Here is a 21,306-nt window from a genome sequence, read left to right on the forward strand (position 1 = left end):
ATTTCAGAATTGACCATGTATTGAGTCACAGATTGGAAAAGAAACAGAAGTTCCTTTCCTAAAAGGAACTCTATTTACCAGTGAATGATCATTCAGATGTGTTGTCACCATTAATGTAACAAGCTTTTAAATCCAGATTTACTTACTAAAAATTCACCTGACATCATGGTGAAATTTGATTATGCATAAAATCTAGATTATTAGTCCAGGATCTGTCTGAAACTCAGAAACATAACCATTATGCATTCATACCATGAAAATATGCTATTTTAACTTGCATCTTGTTTTCGATCATAAGATATATAGGAGCAGAATTAGGCTATTTGGCCCATCAAGTCTGCTCTACCATTTCATCATGGCTGATCCATTTTACCTTTCAGCCCCAATCTCCTGCTGCCTCCCTGTACCCCTTCATGCCCTGACCAAACAAAAATTTATCAATTACAGCCTTAAATATACACAAAGGCTTGGCCTAACAGCTGTATGTACCAACAAATTCCAGAGATTCACCACTCCCTGGCTAAAGGAATTCCTCATCGCCATTCCAAAAGGACATTCACCCCCCCCCCCCCCCCCACATTCTAAGGCTGTGTCCTCCGGCCTTAGACTCTCCCACTTCTCCAATTCCACTCTATCAAGGCCTATCACCATTCGATAGGTTTCAATAGGTCACACCTCATTCTTCTGAATGCAGGCCCAGAGGCATCAGATTCTCTTCATATGACAAGCTGTTTAAACCCAGTCATTTTTGTGAACCTCCTTTAAACCCTCTCCAGTTTCAGCACATCACTTCTAAGACAAGAGGCCCAAAACTGCTCACAATGCTCCAGGTGAGGACTCGCCAGTGTTTTATAAAGACTCATCATTACATCCTTTTTTTCCTAGTCGGCTTGAAATGAATGCGAACATTCCATTTGCCTTCCTCATCACAGACTCAACCTGCAAAGTAAACACTTCCAAGCCCCTTTGCACCTCAGATTTTTGAATTTTCTCTCCATTTAGAAAATAGTCAACCCTTTCAATTCTCCTACCAAAGTGCATAAAAACATAGAAAATAGGTGCAGGAGTAGGCCATTCGGCCCTTCGAGCCTGCACCGCCATTATGATCATGGCTGATCATCCAACTCAGAACCCTGTACCTGCTTTCTCTCCATACCCCTTGATCCCTTTAGCCACAAGGGCCATATCTAACTTCCTCTTAAATATAGCCAATGAACCAGCCTCAACTGTTTCCTGTGGCAGAGAATTCCACAGATTCACCACTCTCTGTGTGAAGAAGTTTTTCCTCATCTCGGTCCTAAAAGGCTTCCCCTTTATCCTTAAACTGTGACCCCTCGTTCTGGACTTCCCCAACATCGGAAACAATCTTCCTGCATCTAGCCTGTCCAATCCCTTTAGAATTTTATACGTTTCAATAAGATCCCCCCTCAATCTTCTAAATTCCAGTGAGTATAAGCCTAGTCGATCCAGTCTTTCTTCATATGAAAGCCCTGCCATCCCAGGAATCAATCTGGTGAACCTTCTCTGTACTAGCTCTATGGCAATAATGTCTTTCCTCAGATTAGGGGACCAAAACTGCACACAATATTCTAGGTGCAGTCTCACCAAGGCCTTGTACAACTGCAGAACCTCCCTGCGCCTGTACTCAAATGCTTTTGCTATGAATGCCAACATACCATTTGCCTTTTTCACCGCCTGCTGTACCTTCATGCCCACCTTCAATGACTGGTGTACAATGACAGCCAGGTCTCGTTGCATCTTCCCTTTTCCTAATTGGCCACTGTTCAGATGATAATCTGTTTTCCTGTTCTTGCAACCAAAGTGGATAACCTCACATTTATCCACATTAAATTGCACCTGCCATGAATTTGCCCACTCAACTAACCTATCCATGTCACCCTGCATCCTCTTAGCATCCTCCTCATAGCTAACATCGCCGCCCAGCTTCGTGTCATCCACAAACTTGGAGATGCTGCATTTAATTCCCTCGTCTAAATCATTAACATGTATTGTATGAGTCACTGCCTACCATTCTGAAAAGGTCCCGTTTATTCCCACTCTTTGCATCCTGTCTGCCAACCAATTCTCTATCCACATCAATACTATAAGTGCATGACCATACACTTCCCGACACTATATTCCAGCTGCCATTTCTTTACCCATTTTCCTAATCTAAGGACTTCTGTAGCCCTTCAACTTCCTCAAAACTACCTGCCCCTACACCTATCTTCATATAGTCTGCAAACTTTGCAAAAAGCCATCAATTCCATCGTCCAAATCATTGACAAATAACAAAACAAATAAAAACTTGTCCCAACACAGACTCCTGTGGAACATCACCAGTCACTGTCAGCCAACCAGAAAAGGCTCCCTTTATTCCTACTGTTTGCCTCCTGCTAATCAAACACTAAGTAATGGTAACTTCACACACTTCATGACCCCAACACCTGAAACTTCCACCATACTGCTAGTGTCTTCTACAGCGAAGGCTGATGCAAAATACTTATTCAATTCGTCCGCCATTTAGTTGTCCCCCATTACCTCTCCAGCATAGTTTTTCAGCAGTCCGATACCCACTCTCGTTTCTTTTACACCTTATGTATCTGAAGAAAATTTTGGTATCCTCTTAAATATTATTAGCTAACTTTCTTTCATATTCCACCTTTACCTTCTTAATGACTTTTTTAGTTGCCTTCTGTTGGCTTTTAAAAGCTTCCCAATCCTCTAACTTCGCACTAATTTTTGCTCTATTGTATGCCCCCTCTTTTGGCTTTTGTGTTGGTTTTGACTTCTCCTGTCAGCTACGGTTGTGTCATCTTGCCTTTATGAATACCTCTTCCTCTTTGGGATGTACATGTCCTGCGCCTTCTGAGTTTCTTCCAGAAATTCCAGCCATTGCTGCTCTGCTCTACTCTACCAGTGTTCCTTTCCTATCAATTCTGGCCAACTCCTCTCTCATGCCGCTGTAATTCCCCTTACTCCACTGTAATACTGAAACATCTGACTTTCACCTCTCTTTCTCAAATTTCGGGGTGAGTTCAATCATATTATGACCATTTGTCCCCCCCCCCCCCCAAGAGTTTTTTTTAAGCTTAAGGTCTCTAATCAGTTCCAGTTCATTGCACAACTAACCAATCCAGAAGAGCTGATCCCCTAGTGGGCTCAACCATGAGCTGCTCTTAAAAAGCCATCTCGTATGCATTCTAGAAATTCTACCTCATAGAATCAAGTATCAACCTGATTTTCCCAATCTACCTATATATTGAAATTCCACATGACTATTGTAACATTGTCCTTTTGGCTTGTCTTTTCTACCTGCCATTGTAATTTGTAGATCATATCCTTTCTACTGCTTGGGGGTCTGGATACAACTCCCATCAGGGTCTTTTTAGCCTTGCAGTTCCATAGCTGTATCCACAATGATTCAACCCTTTTGACCACATGTCACCTCACTTCACTTTTTACCAACAGAGCAATCCCTCCCCCCGTCTTCCTGCCTGTCCTTTTGATACACTGTGTACCCTTCGACATTAAGCTCCCAACTAAAATCTTCTTTCAGCCATGACTGTGATGCCTACATCATACATGCTAATCTGCAACTGTGCTATAAGTTTATCTACCTTATTCCATGTACTTTGTGCATTCAAATACAACACCTTCAGTCTTGTATTCACCCTTTTCCATTTTATCCACCTTTTATGTTACAACTTATCCTGTTGGCTGCAACAGCCCTAACAACAGCCTCTCCTCACTACACATTGCCTGTTTGTAAACCAGCTACCTCATCCTCAAACTTAGGTCCTGTCCTTAAACTTAGCACCCATCTCCTTGAATTCCCTATGCAGAACCTACCCATGTCATTTGTACCTACATGGATCACAACCTCTGGCTGTTCAGCCTCCCACTCAATGCTGAGGACCCAATCAGAGACGTCCCGTGCCCTGGCACCTGGGAGGCAACATACCATCCATGAATCTTGTTCTCACACACAGAATCTCCTGGTTGTTTCTCTATCTAACAAATCCCCATCACCACAATGTCATTTTTCTCCCCACCTCCCTTCTGAGACACAGAACTGGACTCAGTGCCAGAGACCTGACCACTGTGACTTTCCTGTTAATTCAACACCCCCCCCACCCCGCAACAGTATCCAAAGTGATACACCTGTTGTTGAGGGGGGGGATGGCCACAGGGGTACACTGGCTCCTTAACCCCTTTCCTCTTCCTGACTGTCACCCAGTTTTCTGTGTCCTGCACCTTGGGTGTTAACTACTTCCCTATATGTCCTATTTATCACCCCTTCATCCTCCCAAATGATCAGGAGTTCATCCAGTTTCAGCTCCAACTCCTTAATGTGGTTTGTTAGAAGCTGCAGCTAGATGCACTTCTTGCAGTTGTAGTCATCAGGGACACTGGAGGTCTCCCTACTTTCCCACGTCCTGCAAGAGGAGCATTTCACTATCCTAGCTGAACAGAAATAAAGGGAAGGAGAAAAAGGAAACTCAACCCTAAGCTTTTCATTAGCTTTCTCTGACTGAAGCCTCTCTTCGCTGAAACCTCAAAGAGCGAAAGCCTTAAGATCATCACTCTGACTCTGTCCACTGAGACGATGGACACTGAACTTGCCCCCATCTTCCTTTATTTTGCTTTTGCTACCAATCCCAAACATAGATTGGTCGCTGGTCAAAGCTCTACTGTGCTGTAGCTCCCTTTTCTACTCAGGCAGAGGGCACTCCTCTCAAAACCTCCAATTTCTGGATTGGTTACTGACCAAAGCTCTATTCTTTTAGGTACTCTCAGGTAATAGCTCAATATTCATGAGTCAACCAAGTGCCTAGCATGCAGCATCCATACCATGGTCAATAGCTTCTGCAAATCAGTGAAAAATGTATGCATTGCAACTTGATGTACAATCAATAGCAGCACAATCCAAGTGGTAGGTATAACCCAAAATTTACAAATTCACAGGCTGATACAGGAGTGCTGTAAGGTTAAACAATTAAAACAAATATCTTATACAGAGCATAGGTAAACTTCCAGTTGTTCTTTAAATAGTGGCCACCCTACTTAATAGGGATACTTATACCTCACAGACACAAAAGAATCCTTATTCCTCTGATAACTCCTTTTTGATTCCTGAAGTGATCTAGGCAGACTGCACTTTTCAATACATTTTAATCTTATAACTCAGTAACTGGTATCTATGTTTTCCTTTATTGCATGCAGTAACTGAGATGTTACTATCAAAATATAAATTCTAATGCAAATTAGTAAAGGTATTTTATCTACAATTACAGAACTACAAACAGTAGAAGAAAAACTGACTTGTAGCTTTGTGACTGCCTTGGAAGAAGCTGCCTCATCTAATTTAGTAACTTTTAATGGTTACTATGCAAACCGGACTTTATAAGTCATCATTATTGATTGAGTAAAGAAAGAAACAGGTGGAAGTTGTTATTCTGCATTCACAACTTTCACAACCAGTTGGAAATCCCCTCACTAAACCTAAAATTCTAATAGGTAAAACTTAGAAATTACCAATTTTATATTCACACACTGGCTGTTTACAAATCTGCCAACACGTTGACAGATATCATAACTTATTTGCTCTAAAGATGTGCCATTAGAGCAAAAGCACAAAGTAGCTCTTTATATCCTCCTTCTTTCTCAAATTACTAACAATGCCTTTTAGCAGCCCCTTAAAAACCTGATTTAAATTTGTAGCAGATATTTCTGGAACTTACCTTCAGGATCACAGAGTTTTTTCAAAGCCCGACACATAGGTGCTTTTATTCGCAAATTGCGACCTTTGTATCGCACAGTTGTAGCCCTGAGTCAATTAGAAAGGAAGACAAATTTACTTTAATTCATTTAAACTGAGAATTCACTTGACACAGCATTCTGTATGTTTTTCCAATGAAATTGATCGTCTAGGTCATAAAATCTTCCAAAACCGTAACATACCGCAATGTTTTATGTAATGAAACATTCACTAATACAAAGTTATGATCCCTCCCTAAACATCCAAATGCCTTTTGGATAAAGTGAAAAGTTTCCAACTTTCCTTAAGAACATTTCAAATAGATGTTAATCACATCTAAATCTTCATTTTCTACCATTCTGATATATCCTTTCACAGACTTACAGTAAGTTACCCTATGATCTAAAGTTGATTTTGTTCTATTGAAAATAGTCTGTTGTATTAATCTTTTTGACTTTACCACTATCTTATTTATTTCTAGAAAGCCCTTCGTCAGTAATTTGGTTGTTTTTAAACATAATCCTTCCTCAGTTACCTTTGGAAACAAACAAAACAGTTTAGTGGTTGCTTTTTGCATTAGACCCAGAGGGTGCAAAATACCTTGATGAATAGAAATCAAACAATTTTCAGGAGGTACCTAACTAAGGTAATGTGTCCTGTACTGATTTGAGAACATTGCTTTGTCACTTCAATAGATATATTGAAATTACTGCATCTGGTCAGTGAAAATAAGCAATAAAAAAAAAATAAATCAGTGAACATATTAGTAACACTTGGTTAGTTCTACACTATTATCTATGTCACTTCATTTTCAAATTATCCAGAAGATGAGTGGCAGTTTCATTGGAAACACTGCCCAGGTCCTTCTTGGATTTTTCAGCTGCTTATTTAACACTTTTACCCTCCCACCAGGCCTCCTCTACTCAAACAAAAATTAGTATCTCCAGTAATATTACCAATATGCTTGTTTTTTTTCAGGTCCAGGTTACTTAGTTAGATCAGAGGAGTATATGTAGCAATCCCAAGAGTAGTCCTTTTTGTACATCCATCCCGCATATCAGTCCCCTGGCTAGAAACACATATCACCTCTGAGTGTTTTATTTTTCTTTCCACCTCAGGTTTCAGTAATGACACCTAATGATATGGCAGCTTTAAATTTGAAATTATACCAAAAATTATTTGTATGCTTAGACCACAATGTTAAGTGCACAGCACAGTGGTGCAATTAGCAGAGTTGCTGCTTCAGTGCACCAGAGACACAGTTTCAGCTGAAGTCTTTGTAGAACTGCCCAATCTAACCATGACTGTGGAGTTTAGCTGGGTGTTTCAGTTTTCATCCACATCTCAAAGATGTACGGGTTGTTAACTGGCTACTATAAATTACTGCTCCTATTACATGGTTGCAGGCTGACTTTAAACTAAATCACTTACCCAGCTTGAATTAATTCATTGAGTTTGGCTGCATTTTTATCATCCAAGCCTATAAAATAAATGGAACATCTTAACATTGAACTGATAGACTATGTACCATTTAGTAAGAACGAAATACAGTTGGACCTCCTTATACGCGAATTCAACCAACCGCGCATCATGAAAACCCGGAAGTGATCTTCCAGCACTTGTTGTTTGAACGTGTAGAGACATTTTTTCTGATCATTATTCCCTAAACAATGCACTATAACAACTAGTTTACATAGTATTTACATTGTATTAGGTATTATAAGTAATCCAGAGATGATTTAAAGTATACGGGAGGATGTGCGTGGGTTATCGTGGATCGGGATCGAAAAAAATCGGAAGTTCTCTTACTAAGTAAGTCGGAACAGGTACATCTGGTATTATTTAGCGTCAGTTGGTCAAACGTTTGCATTCGTATACAGTATATATTTTACCTTTCTATGCATATAAAACACTTAAGAATGTATGTTTTTGCGCTGGGCTCGGGAAGTTCCCGAGTTCGATCTAGTGACAGATCGCTATCAAGTGCGCTCTCCATCGTGCCGGGTTGAAGTGGAGGATCAAAACCCCAAAGCCCAATATTAAACCACTGCGTTGCTAAGTAATAATTGTAGCTTTCATCGGGGCACAACCTTTCTCATTTTATCCTTTAAAATTGCTCAGATCGTTGACCGACTTAGCCTAACACTTTTCCAATGACCAATGGCGTTTTATCTCTTTTCAATCGCTTTATTTCCACTTAATTTTCAATTGTTATCGTGATTATTTTTGTGAACAGAAAACACTGCAGATTCAGATCTCTTCCTCTGGGTCCTAATGTCCACCGCACTGCAACAGGTTAAATAAGGTCTGGGGTTCTGCTGGGTCCCAAGGTCCACCACATTGAGACAGGTTGAATAAGGGACTTGAGCATCCATGAATTTTGATATCCACGGGGGGTCTTGGAACCAATCCCTCACGGATAAGGAGGGCCGACTGTACTATCTCGAGATATCAAAATCTTTCTTCAGAATTCTCTTTAATACTACTCCCATCTTAAAGCATTTTTTTAAAGAAAGCAAGATATTCATGACTATTTTGTGTGCTTTTTGGACTGCCTTTGCACATGCAAGAGAAGGGCTCCCTGTTGTTATTCAAATAGTCTTTCAGGATATTTTACATCATGCAAACAGGCAAAAGGGGCCTCATTCTGACATCACAGTAAAATGATACTGCCAATGTGAGTTCCATGATTCCATTCTTTAAGTATCTATGTACATTATATATAAAAAAAGAATGACCATAATTAAGAGCACAAGAAATTTTGTAGATACTAGAAATCCAGAGCAACAACACAAAATGCTGGAGAAACTCATCGGGTCCGACAGCATCCATGGAAATTAACAGTTGACGTTTCAGACCTTTCATTGGTGTCAGTCTAAAACACTGTTTGTTCATTTCCACGGATGCTGCTTGACCTGCTGAGTCCTACTGGCATTTTGTGTGTGACAATTAATCAAGGGTAACTTTCTATCCCAGTTTCTTATAGGAATAACACAAGTTACCTGCAGAGGATAAACAAAAAACCTGTACCAATTACAACCACACAAAGTTCTACCATACCCAAAATACTTACATCCACCAATTTTTTTGCGCAATTCTCCATAACATATTAGCCCATAGAGTTCCTGAGAGGATTTCTTCAGTCCTCTAGAGAATACTGCAAACAAAATATAATTGTCAGCATTTGTTGAAGATTAATATAAATATGAAAAAAAAATTCAAATCGGATCTGAACACATTAATGAGATGCATATAAAAATTCTGGAGATGAAATTGTGTCTTCTGCACATAAAGCAAACAAAAAAAAAATCAACCATTTCTTTTTATTCAAAAATGTGAAGAGGTGGTATTCATTCAAATCCTCCTCTGTCTGGAGAATCGGTGCTCTGACTAGACTGCCAAAGAGTAGCCTTGAGAAATATATAATTGCTGCCCCCAAGTATCACTTCTGGAAAGAACACATTGTCCTTGCAGGTTGAATTGCTCCAATACACTTTAATTAATACATTACATCACTTTGCCTTGTTTAAAATAGGGCTGAATTAAATATTGGAGTCAGCCACTTTGGGAGTTATTTTGTTTCTTCAGGTCCATCACAACAAAATTACATTACATTCTTCATATAGATGATTAAAGATTTCTTTTTTTTGTGTTACTCAGACATTAAATTGAATACTTAAATCAATCTCAGGCATGCGAATCACTGTAAATTGGCTTCTTTTTCTCCCAGGGTCAAATATTAATTCAGCCAAAGAAATGCTACTTCATCACAGGCAATTCAAGTGTTTATGTGAACACTACCATTTCTCTTCGTTTAATTTTGATGACTACAAATTGAGAGTCAAATGGTAGACGAGCAATTCAATATCCTTTATACAGATTGTATACCCAAGCAATTTTATAAGTGATTCTCATGTTTAAAGACAAGGGAAGAATATATGTCACCATAGATAAAGAAAATCAGGGTCACAACAGCAGCAATAATGAGCTAGCTTGGAAGTGGAATTAAGGAATTTATAATTTCTGCGTTATATAGAAAAAAAAAAGAAATTCTGCTCAACAGAGGAAACCAAACTGCAGCAGAGTAAGGATGAAATTCATCTCACTGGAACCTGTATTCACCATTATTGAAGTCGATGTATTTGGAGATCTTGTGCCAAGTACGGTAGTAGAAGTGCCGAACCTGCTCCTTGTTTTTCACCATGCTTGCTGGCTTCCCTTTCTTCTTATACTTTAGAGCTATGTTGTTCTGTATTGCTTCAAAATCCTTCCCATGCTACAAGATAAACAAAAAAAAACTGAAACCAGTGTTCAAATCAATGGAATCTTCTAAGTGAAATCAAACTAGATTTGAATGATTCCATCTGAAAACAGCTCTTCAGAAATATTTTCAAAAGAAAACATGAGATGAGAGTAGAATCCCTGCTACAAATCTAGCCCTAGCCATAGACATCATCGCTCTGCTAATTTTCTGAACTGCAAAAGTGTTTAGGATTTTCACTGAATCGCTATTATTTGTAACAGCGTCACCAGAAGTACCAATGTCTGTAATATCACCAGAATGTTTAATTGTTTTATAACCACAATGGAAATACCTTCAGACACTACTAATTTTAAAGGTCCTGTATAATAACAGACTTTCTAGAATACACAAATTATTATACTAATTATTGCTAAACCTTGAAACTTTAGCAATATTACAAGATCGATTTGGGGATATTAAATATGAAGATATGGAGAGGTATGGCAATGATATTTTCAGTAAAAATGAAACTTAAAGAATTTAACTTATGGAAGGACTTCGAAAGAAACAAGTGTTTAACTGTTAATCAGATTTTAAACAGTACTATAAAGATGAAACTGTCATAATTGCTAAGTGTCATAGATATCAAATCATGTCATATCAGCAAATCAACCTCTGCAAACCACTCATACCTCATACAACCCTTCAAAAAATGAATTTTTGTCCTCAGCACTCCACGATTCCCACTGCCTACGGACTTTCTTCTTGTTCCCTTCCTCCTTTTCTCCAGATATGGCAGATAAACTCTTTGCTGTGGTTTTGCTGCTTCCACCAGCACTGCCTGCAGCAAGGCCAGATGCATAACCAGAAGCAGCAGTGTTCCCCTCAAGACCTATTGACAGAATAAAACCATTTCAGTAGGTCAAATGTACTGAGAAATAAAATTGCCCCCAAAGATATTCAACTTCATTTCTGCTGCTATGGTTTCAATGAAGGAAGATTGTACAGAACAACTTTTATGATTTTCAGCAATATGGTAACATCATAATTTCATACCATTAGCTATTACACAGGTCTAGAATAGAAGAGCAGGGATGCAATGCTCAGGCTTTATAAGGCACTGGTGAGACCTCACCCTGAATATTGTGAACAGTTCTGTGCTCCTCATCTAAGAAAAGATGTGAAAGTATTGGAAAGGGTTCAGAGGGTGGTCACAAGGATGTTTCCAGGGATGAAGGGGTTATTATACAAGGAATGCTCAGAGAGGAGATGCATCAATTTAAAACAGATACAGAGAAATTTCTTTAGTCAGAGGGTGGTGAACCTGTGGAATTTATTACCCAGGCAGCTGTGGAGGCCAGGTCTTTTGGTGTATTTAAGGCAGAGCTTGATAGGTTCTTGATTGGGCATGGCATCAATGGTTACGGGGAGAAGGTGGAAGTGGAGCTGAGGAGGGGGATAAAAAAGATCTGGCATGATTGAATGACAGAGCAGACTCTACTATGTTTTACGGCCTTATTAAATAAGAAAACACTGAACTATAAAGTAAGGAAAATGGCAGCCATAGTAACAAATTTTGTCAAGAACTTTTACAATACAGGAGGGAAAAAAAAGGCAGGAAAGTAAGTTAAATGAAAAAGAAATAATTACTCTACAATAGTTCAGTCCAGAGAATAACATAATAATTCACTCTCAGCTAAGAAAGATACTTCTAAACAAACTGATCTTTAAAACCAAGACAAGCCATTTCCACTTCATCAGGGGATTGCAATAGCAAATTTAACCTGTTCATAAATTGAAAATTAAAATGGCATTTAAAAATCTATTGATAACTAAAATCTACAGATGCTGGACATCTGAAATAAGAACAAAAATGCTGGATTTACTCAGCAGAACACACATCATCAGTGGAAAGAGAAAAGTTTCAGGGATATACTCCAGACTAACAGAAATTTGGTCCAATGTGTCCAGCAAGTAATAAACTGTGGCTGGACAGCTCAGAGCAAAAGTTTTGAATTTGCAGCCTAAACACTGCTGACACTATCAATGCAGCACTTTATTTTTCTCGTGTTTGACATGGCTACTATTTTAACTTATGTTTGGATAGGTTACAAATCAGGATTTAATAAATAGATGCATGAAGAGCATTCAAACTAAAAATACACCAGAACAAAATTAAGGAGACCCATCCTTGCACTTCCCTTAAACAGTACACAATTTAAACTCTTTTTTTGTGTGTCAGTTTCTACTACTTTGCTTTCTCAGCTACCTACAGGCTGTGCTCCAGCACATACTTGTAGATTTGATCCAACCTGGTAAGAAAATCATGAAAGCAGAGGTTTCAAATTTCAGCCCTTGGGCCTTATGTAATTTGAAAGACCTCACTTTATTTTCACTCTTTTCTACTTCTTCAATTCTCCTTTATCAGGGTGGGATGCATGGGAAGTGCTGGATTTAAAACCTGTGAATAAATCCCAAATCAGAACACCAAGGCTGGCTTCCATCTGCAGCATGGGAAACAGAAGTGTTAGTTAATTTCTTCATGTGTCTCACAAAAAAAAACATAGAATGTACAATTTAATTACCAAAATCTTCATTTTTAAAAAGCATCTCGAAGGTATTCTAAGGATTCAATAGATCTACTAAACTATATTGGCATACTTTTCACCCAAGTTTAATTGCATCAGTTAACTCATTTTGTAGTTGCCAAGGACAAGAGGTTCAAAATTTCTTCCAACTGTTTACTTTTCTTTCCACTTTAAATTACTTAAATCAAATGCTCACAACCAAGCTTCTGGATATCTGGCCTAATACCACCTTAAATGGCTTGGAATCAATTTTTTGTTTCTCTGAGTACCATGAGACCTTTTGCTATGTTGATGACAACACATAAATGAAAGTTGCTGATCCAAATTTATGGACTAAACAAGTTAGTGGATTACAGAAGCAAAGGCAGATTAAAGTAGTAGAGCAAAGGACTTGAACCATCCTTGGAACAAGTACAATGTGAGTGTAGCTCCGATAGAAATCAAATATTTCCATTTAGCTGAAATCCACAGTCACAGCCATGGGTACTTCAAGCAAGCAGCATCATTTTAAAACATTCTATTGATACTGAAAATGGATCTTGGACTGCAGCTCCCCTTTAAGAAAACCAGATAGCACACAAGTCTGCAAGTGCAATTGAAACGGAAACCCCACTCCCAACTATTCCACTGGTGAAGGTAGTGTCTGGAAAATAGAACTGAAGACCTTAGAACAAGATTGCTGTACAAGATGGACATCGGGCACTGCACTTTGTTTCATGGAAACATGGCTATCAACTGCTATTTCAGGCACAGTGCTGCAGCATGAAGGGTTCACTATTCTCTACAAAGACAGGCCAGATTAGTCTTTTAAAAGGTAAAGGAGGAGAAGTATGATTAATGATTAACTCATTGTTGTGTATAGATCTGGTCGTGGCAGTGGTATACATTCCACCTCAGGCCAACATCAGGCAGGCACTGGAGGAGCTGAGCACCGAGATTAGCAGTCACAAAACAGAGCATTTATTGCATTCCCTATCATTACTGATTTCAACCAAGCCAGCCTGAAGAACTGTTTGAACAACTACCACTGACATCACCTATGGAACCAGAAAAGTCAACACACTTGAACACTGTTATTCTACCATCAGAAATGCTGGCTGTACTTCTACTCCCATCACGTAGGCAGAGTCTAAAGACCACAGCACCAGTGATGAGAACCAAGAAGGTATGATCAAGGGAGGTGGCGGAGCGCTTACAGTGCTTAGAGTTGGTGGTTTGGACAATATCCAGAGTTTCATCTTCAGGTCACTACAGTTTTCACAACCATCATCAAGATCTGTGTGGATGAGTGCACAGCTTTGAGAAAACACCAGCAGACATAGCCAAACCAAAAGCCAAGGACGAACTAGGAGATTTGTAGTCTGCTGAGGGCTAGATCTGTAGCATTGAAGACTGGTGATCCAGAACTATACAGGACACCCAGATACAACCTACGGAAGGCTATTTTAAGTGTTAAAAAAAACAATTCCGATTGAGGTTAGAGACAATCGGACTCACATCAGCTCTGGCAGGGTTTGCAGACCATTACTTCCTACAAAGTGAAGCCTAATATCCTAAATGGCTGCGATGCTTCACTCCCAGATGAGCTCAAGGCCTTTTATGCAAGCTTTGGAAGGGAGAATAAAACTACACCTTTGTGAACCCCTATAGCCTCTGGTGATTCTGATATCTCTGTCGCAGAGGCCGGCGTCAGAACATCTTTCAAGAGAGTGAACTCCTGCCAGATGTCAGACCCTGATGCTGTACCTGGTAGGGCTCAGGAAACTAATTGGCAGGACTGTTCAAGGACATCTTAAATCTTACTGCAGCAGTCGGAGTTTCCCACCTGCTTCAAAAGGGCAACAATGATACCAATGCCCAAGAAGAGCAGAGAGTTGCCTCAATAACCATCACCCCATGGCACTCAATGCAGTTTGCTTTTTGCCACGATAGGTCTACAATGGATGCAATCTCACCAGCTCTCCACTTGGCTTTGACTCATCTGGATAATAGTTAACCTATGTCATGCTGCTGTTTATTAATTACAGCTCAGCATTCAACATAAACATACCCTCAGTTCTAACCAACAAGATCCAAAACCTGCAACTCCCTGGGCAACTGGATCCTTGACTTCCTCACCAGGAGGCCAGTCTGTGCAGATCAGAAACATCTCCTCCTCGTTCAACACTGGCGCACCTCTAGGATGCGTTCTAAGCCCATTACTCTACTCTCTCTCTCTCTACACCCACAGCTGTGGAGCTAGGCACAACTCAAATACCACCTATAAATTTGCCGATAACACAATTATTGTTGGCAGAATGTCAGATGGTGATGAAGAGGCATACAGAAACAAGATACATCAGCTGGTTGAGTAGTGTCACACCAACAACCTTGTACTTGGTAAGGCCAAGGAAATGATTTTGGACCAGGAAAGAGAAGTTGAGGAAACACACACAAGTCCTCATAAAAGGATCAGCAGTGGAAAGGGGGAGCAGTTTCAAGTTACTGGGTGTCAATATCTCTTAAGTTCTACTCTGGGCCCAACATATTGATACAATTACAAAGGCTATATTTCATTATAAGTTTGAGGAGAATTGGTATGTCACCAAAGGCACTCGTAAATTTCTACAGGTGTACAGAGGAGAGCATTTTAACTGGTTGCATCATTGTCAGGTATGGAGGGGCCACTGTAAAGATCAGAAAAAAGCTGCAGAAAGTTGTAAATTCAGCCAGCTCAATCGTGGGCACCAGACTCTCCAGCACAAAGGATACCTTCAAAAAGATGGCATTCATCATCAAGGACCTCCATTACCTAGGATGTGCTCTCTTCTCATTGCTACCATCAAGGTGATGCTACAGGAGCTTGATATTAAACTTGATTCTGAGCTAACATATCACAATCACAGTTTAAAAAAAAAACAAATATATTGGAAATCTAACAACAGTGATAAGAGGTCCTGAGCTCTGTTTTAAATCAGTAGATTAAAGCAGTGAAACTTGCTTTTTCTTTTGGAGATGATGTCTGATCTCATGTGTATTTCCAACACTTACTTTATTTCAGATCAAGAATTTCCAATGTTTTGCATTTATTAAAAAAAGAACTGCTATACTCACAAGTCAAGGTAGAGTAATTAATTAGTTTGCAAGACTGACAAAAAGTATCCCATTCATGAATATTTTAAACCTTATTAGAAACATAATTTTCAATGATAACAGTACCAGTGTGTATAACAACAAAATACATGCGTAATTCACTGAATAAGATTCTTTAAATATCTGAAGCTATCAAAAGATCATCTCTTCTGCATTTCAAATCTTTGAATATTTAGGTATTGTCTTTAATATCAAACTGGACCTATATTCTAGCTCAAAATTCAGTCTCATTACTTTGAAAATTACAACTAATTGCTTGTGTATAACTGTAGATTATTTAATAAAGCAGAAACCCTCAATTAAACCTAACATCAAACATACTCAATAGAAACTGAATGCATTGAATGTAGCAATTTCTTACCTATTCCTCAACTGATATTATTTTGTTACTGTCACACACAGAATTTAATATTGCACTTTACTGAAACCAAGCAAATTTAAAAGCCAGAAAAATGAGATCACATTTTCTATTATGTTGCTGGTTAGCAACTGGCAAAATGGTAGGATGGAAGTGCAACTTGAACATTACACAAAATGTGGTTTTGGATCAAAATTCAGAACAATGACTATTGAAGAATTATATTTCTAAATTCACTTAAGTTATACAATGAATAGCATAATTCTTTGGAATATGGTTTTTAATTTGAGTTTATGTGATGAAACAAAAGCTTCCCTTTTTCTCATAACTGTAAAGAATCCAAGTAAATTTACTATAAGTTGTCAGAAATCAGCTCCCAGGAACATAAATCTACTGCATAAAAGTGCTTCCAGATATTGGAATGGGACTCTCACCAAGAGAAGCTATAAGCATAGCCAGAGGCAGGGAGCAGAGAAATTCACATTTGGCCAGAATAAAGTGCTGTTTTTGAGATTAAACAACATTACTCAAGCATTTTAGAAGATTACTCCATTTTATCCAGGAACTTAGGATGTGAAGAAAACTCTATTCAGCATCTACACAACTTAGTAAAGAATATTACTTGGACTGAAATTTAACTACAATAAACTTAAAAAACGTTCTACCACCTTTCAGAATGCCACTATGTAGGCCCTTACTTAAAGCTGAGCAATTTTCAAATGTTAAAAACCTCTGGAACGAAGGACTGAATATGGCCCTCCATTGGTTCAACTCGACCACGGATGTTGTGCCCTAGCTGTCTGCATTGTCTGTGCTGACTAAACCAGTGGGAGACTGGCAGTCTCTGTTGCAAAGGTTGCATCTACAAGTGGTCTCAACTCTGCAGGAGTCGAACAGTTCCTTTCTATGAGCGGGTTTGTCTTCTGCCACTTTCAGGAATATTTCTTTGCCTGACAATGTGTGGTTTCAGGGTGTTTCTCCCCCTACTGTGATCAGCTACAAGTTCCTCCAAGGACAATGCTGAAGTCCAGCACCTCCAGGTCCTGCTCACAGATCTCTTTGTAGTCCAGTTGTGGGAGACCAGCAGTTCTCTTACCTAAAGCCAACTCACCATACATCTTGTTGCCATCTTGCACAGGCAGACATAGCCTACACTGCCTGAGCAGGGTATACATGCTAGGGAAGCCGACAGGACAGAGAACCTCACATTGGGTACGCTGCCTCTCCAAGAAATGCCCAAGATGTGACAAAGGCACATTAAATGGAAAGCATTCTCCTGCTTGGCAATTGTTGTCCAGGTCTCACAGCGTGCTGGTGGACACAAGCATCGTTTATGCTGCTATCTTTGTTTTGACTAAGAGTTTAGAATTCTTCCAGACATGCAGTGAGGCAGGCAAGAGTTGCAGCCTTCCTGACGCACTTGTCAATTTCTGCACCCAGGAAAGGTTGATGGACCTCAGGTACGTGAACTGATGAACAACATCCAGTCTGTAGCTATCAATGTTAGTGACTGGTGGTGCTTCAATGTCTTGTCCCAAGATAATTGTATTTTTCAGGCTGATAGAACGAATTCTTTACAGACCTGGGAAGAGTAATCCATTGAGCTTTGGAGGTGCTGCATAGTGTGGGTTGTGACAGCTGCATCATCAGCAACAGTATGTCTCTGATCACAGCCTGCGCACTTTTTGATTTTGGTGAGGCTAAAGAGCCCGATGTGATTCCAATAGATACATTTAGGCGATCCAATTCTCAGTTGAAGACTTTGCTAACAACACTCAGTTGCTTCTCTCACCTTTATTTTTGTAGAGGGTTATGTTCTTGGCTCCCTCATATCCTGTGGTACAGCTCCTTCCTACTAGCACTGATAGAGAATTCATTGAAATGGCATGCAGTGCTTGATAAGGTCTGGGGAGTCCCATCATTGCCTTGTGCTTTCTCCAAGGCCAAGCTGCTGGTAGCTTTGCTGAGCTCCTCTAGGGTCAGCTCTGTTTATAGTTCTTTCATTGTCAGCAGGCGTCCACGGCTGAGTTGTGACAGTGTTCACTCTGCAGTAGAAGTTAGAGTAATGTTCTACTCACCTCTCCATCTGTTTGTTCCTGTGATTACTTCCCCATTGATGGACCCAAGAGCTTTCTTGGTGGCATCATATATACCCCTGATATTGCCTAACAGTATTGCCATCTGGATGTTTTCACTGAGCTGCATTCAGTACTGGCTGGTGCAGCACCAGGCAGTCTGCTGAACTTTACTTCTAGCAGCCCTGAGGATCTGCTGGTGCCTCTCAATTGGTGAATGCCTACACACAGCTAGGGCAGCACATATGTCTTTAATGACAAGGGGTCACCTCATTGGATTTGACCTTGAACCTGTCATTTTTTGAGGTCTTCCTAAACGTAGCTAAGGCAGTGCTGTAAATAGTTTTCGGCAGAAGTTCCTTTTTCTCTGAGAGAGTTTCCAGGCTGATGGGTGTTCAGTTCTTTCTCGAAGGACTTAGCAAACAGCTCTGATAGGTCTGGGTGACATCATTGAGAGGATTCCCTTCTTGTTTAGTGTGATGGAACTTTTTTCACTGCAGTCTGATCTTGCAACACATCAGCAACTGATTTGTGGCATAGTCTGCGCTGTGGTAGGAACATGTGAAAAGCTCACTGCCGAGGAAGGAACACCTAACTAAGATCAAGTCCAGCTTATGCCAGTATTTGGAGACAGAGCATCTCCAGGAAAAGTTGTGTTGAAACTTAGTCTGAAAACATGATTCGGTGATACATAGATTATATAGGTGCAGAACACCAGCAATTGCATCACCACTCTCATTCATCTTGCCCAAGGCAGGAGGGCACCCACTCTGGCATTAAAGTCACCCAGGAGAACAAGATATTCCTTGCTGAGAGTCTTCCTGATGACTACAAGGTGGTTCTCATTAAGTTCATCCTTTGCCTTAGATGTGGAGCACAGAGTGGAAGTGGACACACTGACAAGAGTACTGGACTGGTGGTGTTAAGAGTAAGAAATCGCTCAGATCCATTGTTGCCCAGTTCCACCATCTTCAACAATGTCTTCCACAATGCATAGCCTACTCCATGCTCAGAGCCCTTTCCTTGCCAGAAAAAGGTGTAGTCTCTCTCCTTTAGTGTGCTCAAGTTAGGAAGATGAGTCTCCTCTGGAGGAGGGCTACATCCACTTGAAGTCCTCCTTTATTACAGCTATCTTACTGACATTAGGGATGTCTTGGAGGTTATCAGAGAACCCAGTCAGCATTGTCCAAACATTCCAACATCCCAGTTTTAGAGCTGGTTTCTTTCGTTATTGTCTTGCCTACTGCAATGTTTTCAATCTGCAGTTCAGATAATATCTAATCCCTATGCACCCAATGAGAATAGTAGCCTGTAGCAGAACAGGACCTTTTTGATTGAGAACTGCCCGGCTTAAGGCGGGCAGTAGCTATCCAGTGAGATCCAAGAATCTCTCCCACCATTGGAAGGCATCTCTGGCGCCATGCTCACGTCAATCAGTGTAGTGGCTTCCTATGCTGTGTCAACACCGTGAGACGAAACGCAGGAGTGCCCTCTCCTGAATAGTCGACACTACAAGGTGAAGTCAATACTCAAGCCAGGGCATTACAATATGGAGAGCAAACTGTTGCCTATGCAGCAGGCTCACCTTCTCCACAGTTGATGAATCCAAGTGCATGGCAGAGAACAAACTGCAGTCTGTGTTTGGCACCAGTGGTGTTGCAGGAGTCGGCAGCCAACATTGAATTCAATGCAGTGGTGCCTTAGTGACTCCAGCTCCAGATTTTTCCCTCCAGAAGACTTCTACATAAGTTGTTATAGCCGCAAGGACTGAATACAATGTACAAAAAACTGTAACCGCAATAGTGCTGAGTGCAAAATAAATAAGCAATTTTTGTGCATCAACATCTTACACATCTGAGGTGCAATTACTTACAGTATTCCTGGAAATAATCTGAATCTGATACATAGACAATTATGCACTCCAAAGAATTCAAATACAATTTACAAACATTGGTATTGCTACCATGCTCTTCGGCAAGAAATCAATAGTGTGAAAAAACTTAGTTAAAAGTATTACCAAATTTTAAATCCAAATTGCTCAATGGTTGCTTATTTTCAATACAATTAGTATGTAGGTGGTAGCCACAAAATCTATTGCCTTAAAAAAACCACCTAGCATCAGAGATAAATAATAATTTACTTTCAAAGAAAATGATACTGAATTGTCAAATAATTTGAAATGAAGAATGTAAATTACAGTGCAGCATGAATTGAATAATTATGGAATTCAAGAGGGATTCTTAATTCATTTCCCAAGGAAAGACGCTGCGGTGATCTACTGAGGTTCATAAATGCAAATTGTCCACCAATGGCTTTCACTTCAAATTGAATTAAGTTCAAGTGATTACAGCAGCAAAGAGATGAAGCCATTAGCAACAGAAAGAAGTTAAAGAATATTTTTCAGATTTGTCCATATCTACAAATCACTCACACAGACACTAACATGATCCTTAACCTCTACTATTGAAACCATTACCATCTTGTTCCAGAGCAATGTCAGTATTACAAACATTTATAGCACATATTCTGCAGGGAAGAACCATTAAAATGTGATCAGATGAGTGGATGCTTGCCTAAAGTTTAATGGAACAGTAAAATGCACTTTAATGATCTGTTCAAGTATGCAAGTGTTTTGTGTATTAATTTGACTTCACTGGTCAATTAAATTATGGTAACCCACCTAATAAAATTACGACTCCAGAGTAAGAATAGATGCCAAAAAACTGCAATTGTCATGGCAGCTTAGTATATAGCCTACATCAAACATTTAAGGTATTTTATAAGGCAGAACTAAGATTAAGAAAGTAAGTGGATTGGATACCAAAAGTTATTAACCCCCATAACAATATTAGATTCAAAAGCCTAAAGTATGTATATAACATTTTTCCTATGAATTGCAGGACTAGTTTCCCCCTCTCCCTTTTAGTAATTGTTCTTTCCTGTCAGCCTTATGGGCTTTTGATGCCACTCACTGCAGTACCATAAAGATACAGTTACAATATCAAATGATTTTTGTGTAACTTTTGATTTATGGACAAAATCAACTTATGGATATGTAAAAAGCGAACCAGCTTGTTTTCTGGGGATGGCCCATACAAGTGCATAATCATGAGGAAAGCCAAAAAGACTTGTGTTTGTTCTGCAGTTCA

At 39.7% G+C, this 21,306-nt stretch overlaps 1 protein-coding gene across 3 annotated transcripts in view; it reads right to left on the reverse strand.

Annotated features, from left to right (window-relative positions):
- The window catches only part of cramp1 (cramped chromatin regulator homolog 1), a 90,648-nt gene that overhangs the window by 61,777 nt on the left and 7,565 nt on the right, over window positions 1–21,306 (reverse strand). For all 3 annotated transcript variants that reach the window (XM_059979230.1, XM_059979232.1, XM_059979229.1), the window contains exons 3-7: window positions 10,697–10,896; window positions 9,884–10,037; window positions 8,835–8,918; window positions 7,193–7,241; window positions 5,745–5,830 (exon numbers count right to left, since the gene is read on the reverse strand). In XM_059979230.1, the coding sequence (XP_059835213.1) occupies window positions 5,745–5,830; window positions 7,193–7,241; window positions 8,835–8,918; window positions 9,884–10,037; window positions 10,697–10,896 (573 nt within the window). The remainder of the gene's footprint in view (window positions 1–5,744; window positions 5,831–7,192; window positions 7,242–8,834; window positions 8,919–9,883; window positions 10,038–10,696; window positions 10,897–21,306) is intronic.

The sequence above is a fragment of the Hypanus sabinus genome, chromosome 9 (assembly GCF_030144855.1).
Source record: "Hypanus sabinus isolate sHypSab1 chromosome 9, sHypSab1.hap1, whole genome shotgun sequence".
In the NCBI taxonomy this organism is placed as follows: Eukaryota; Metazoa; Chordata; class Chondrichthyes; order Myliobatiformes; family Dasyatidae; genus Hypanus; species Hypanus sabinus.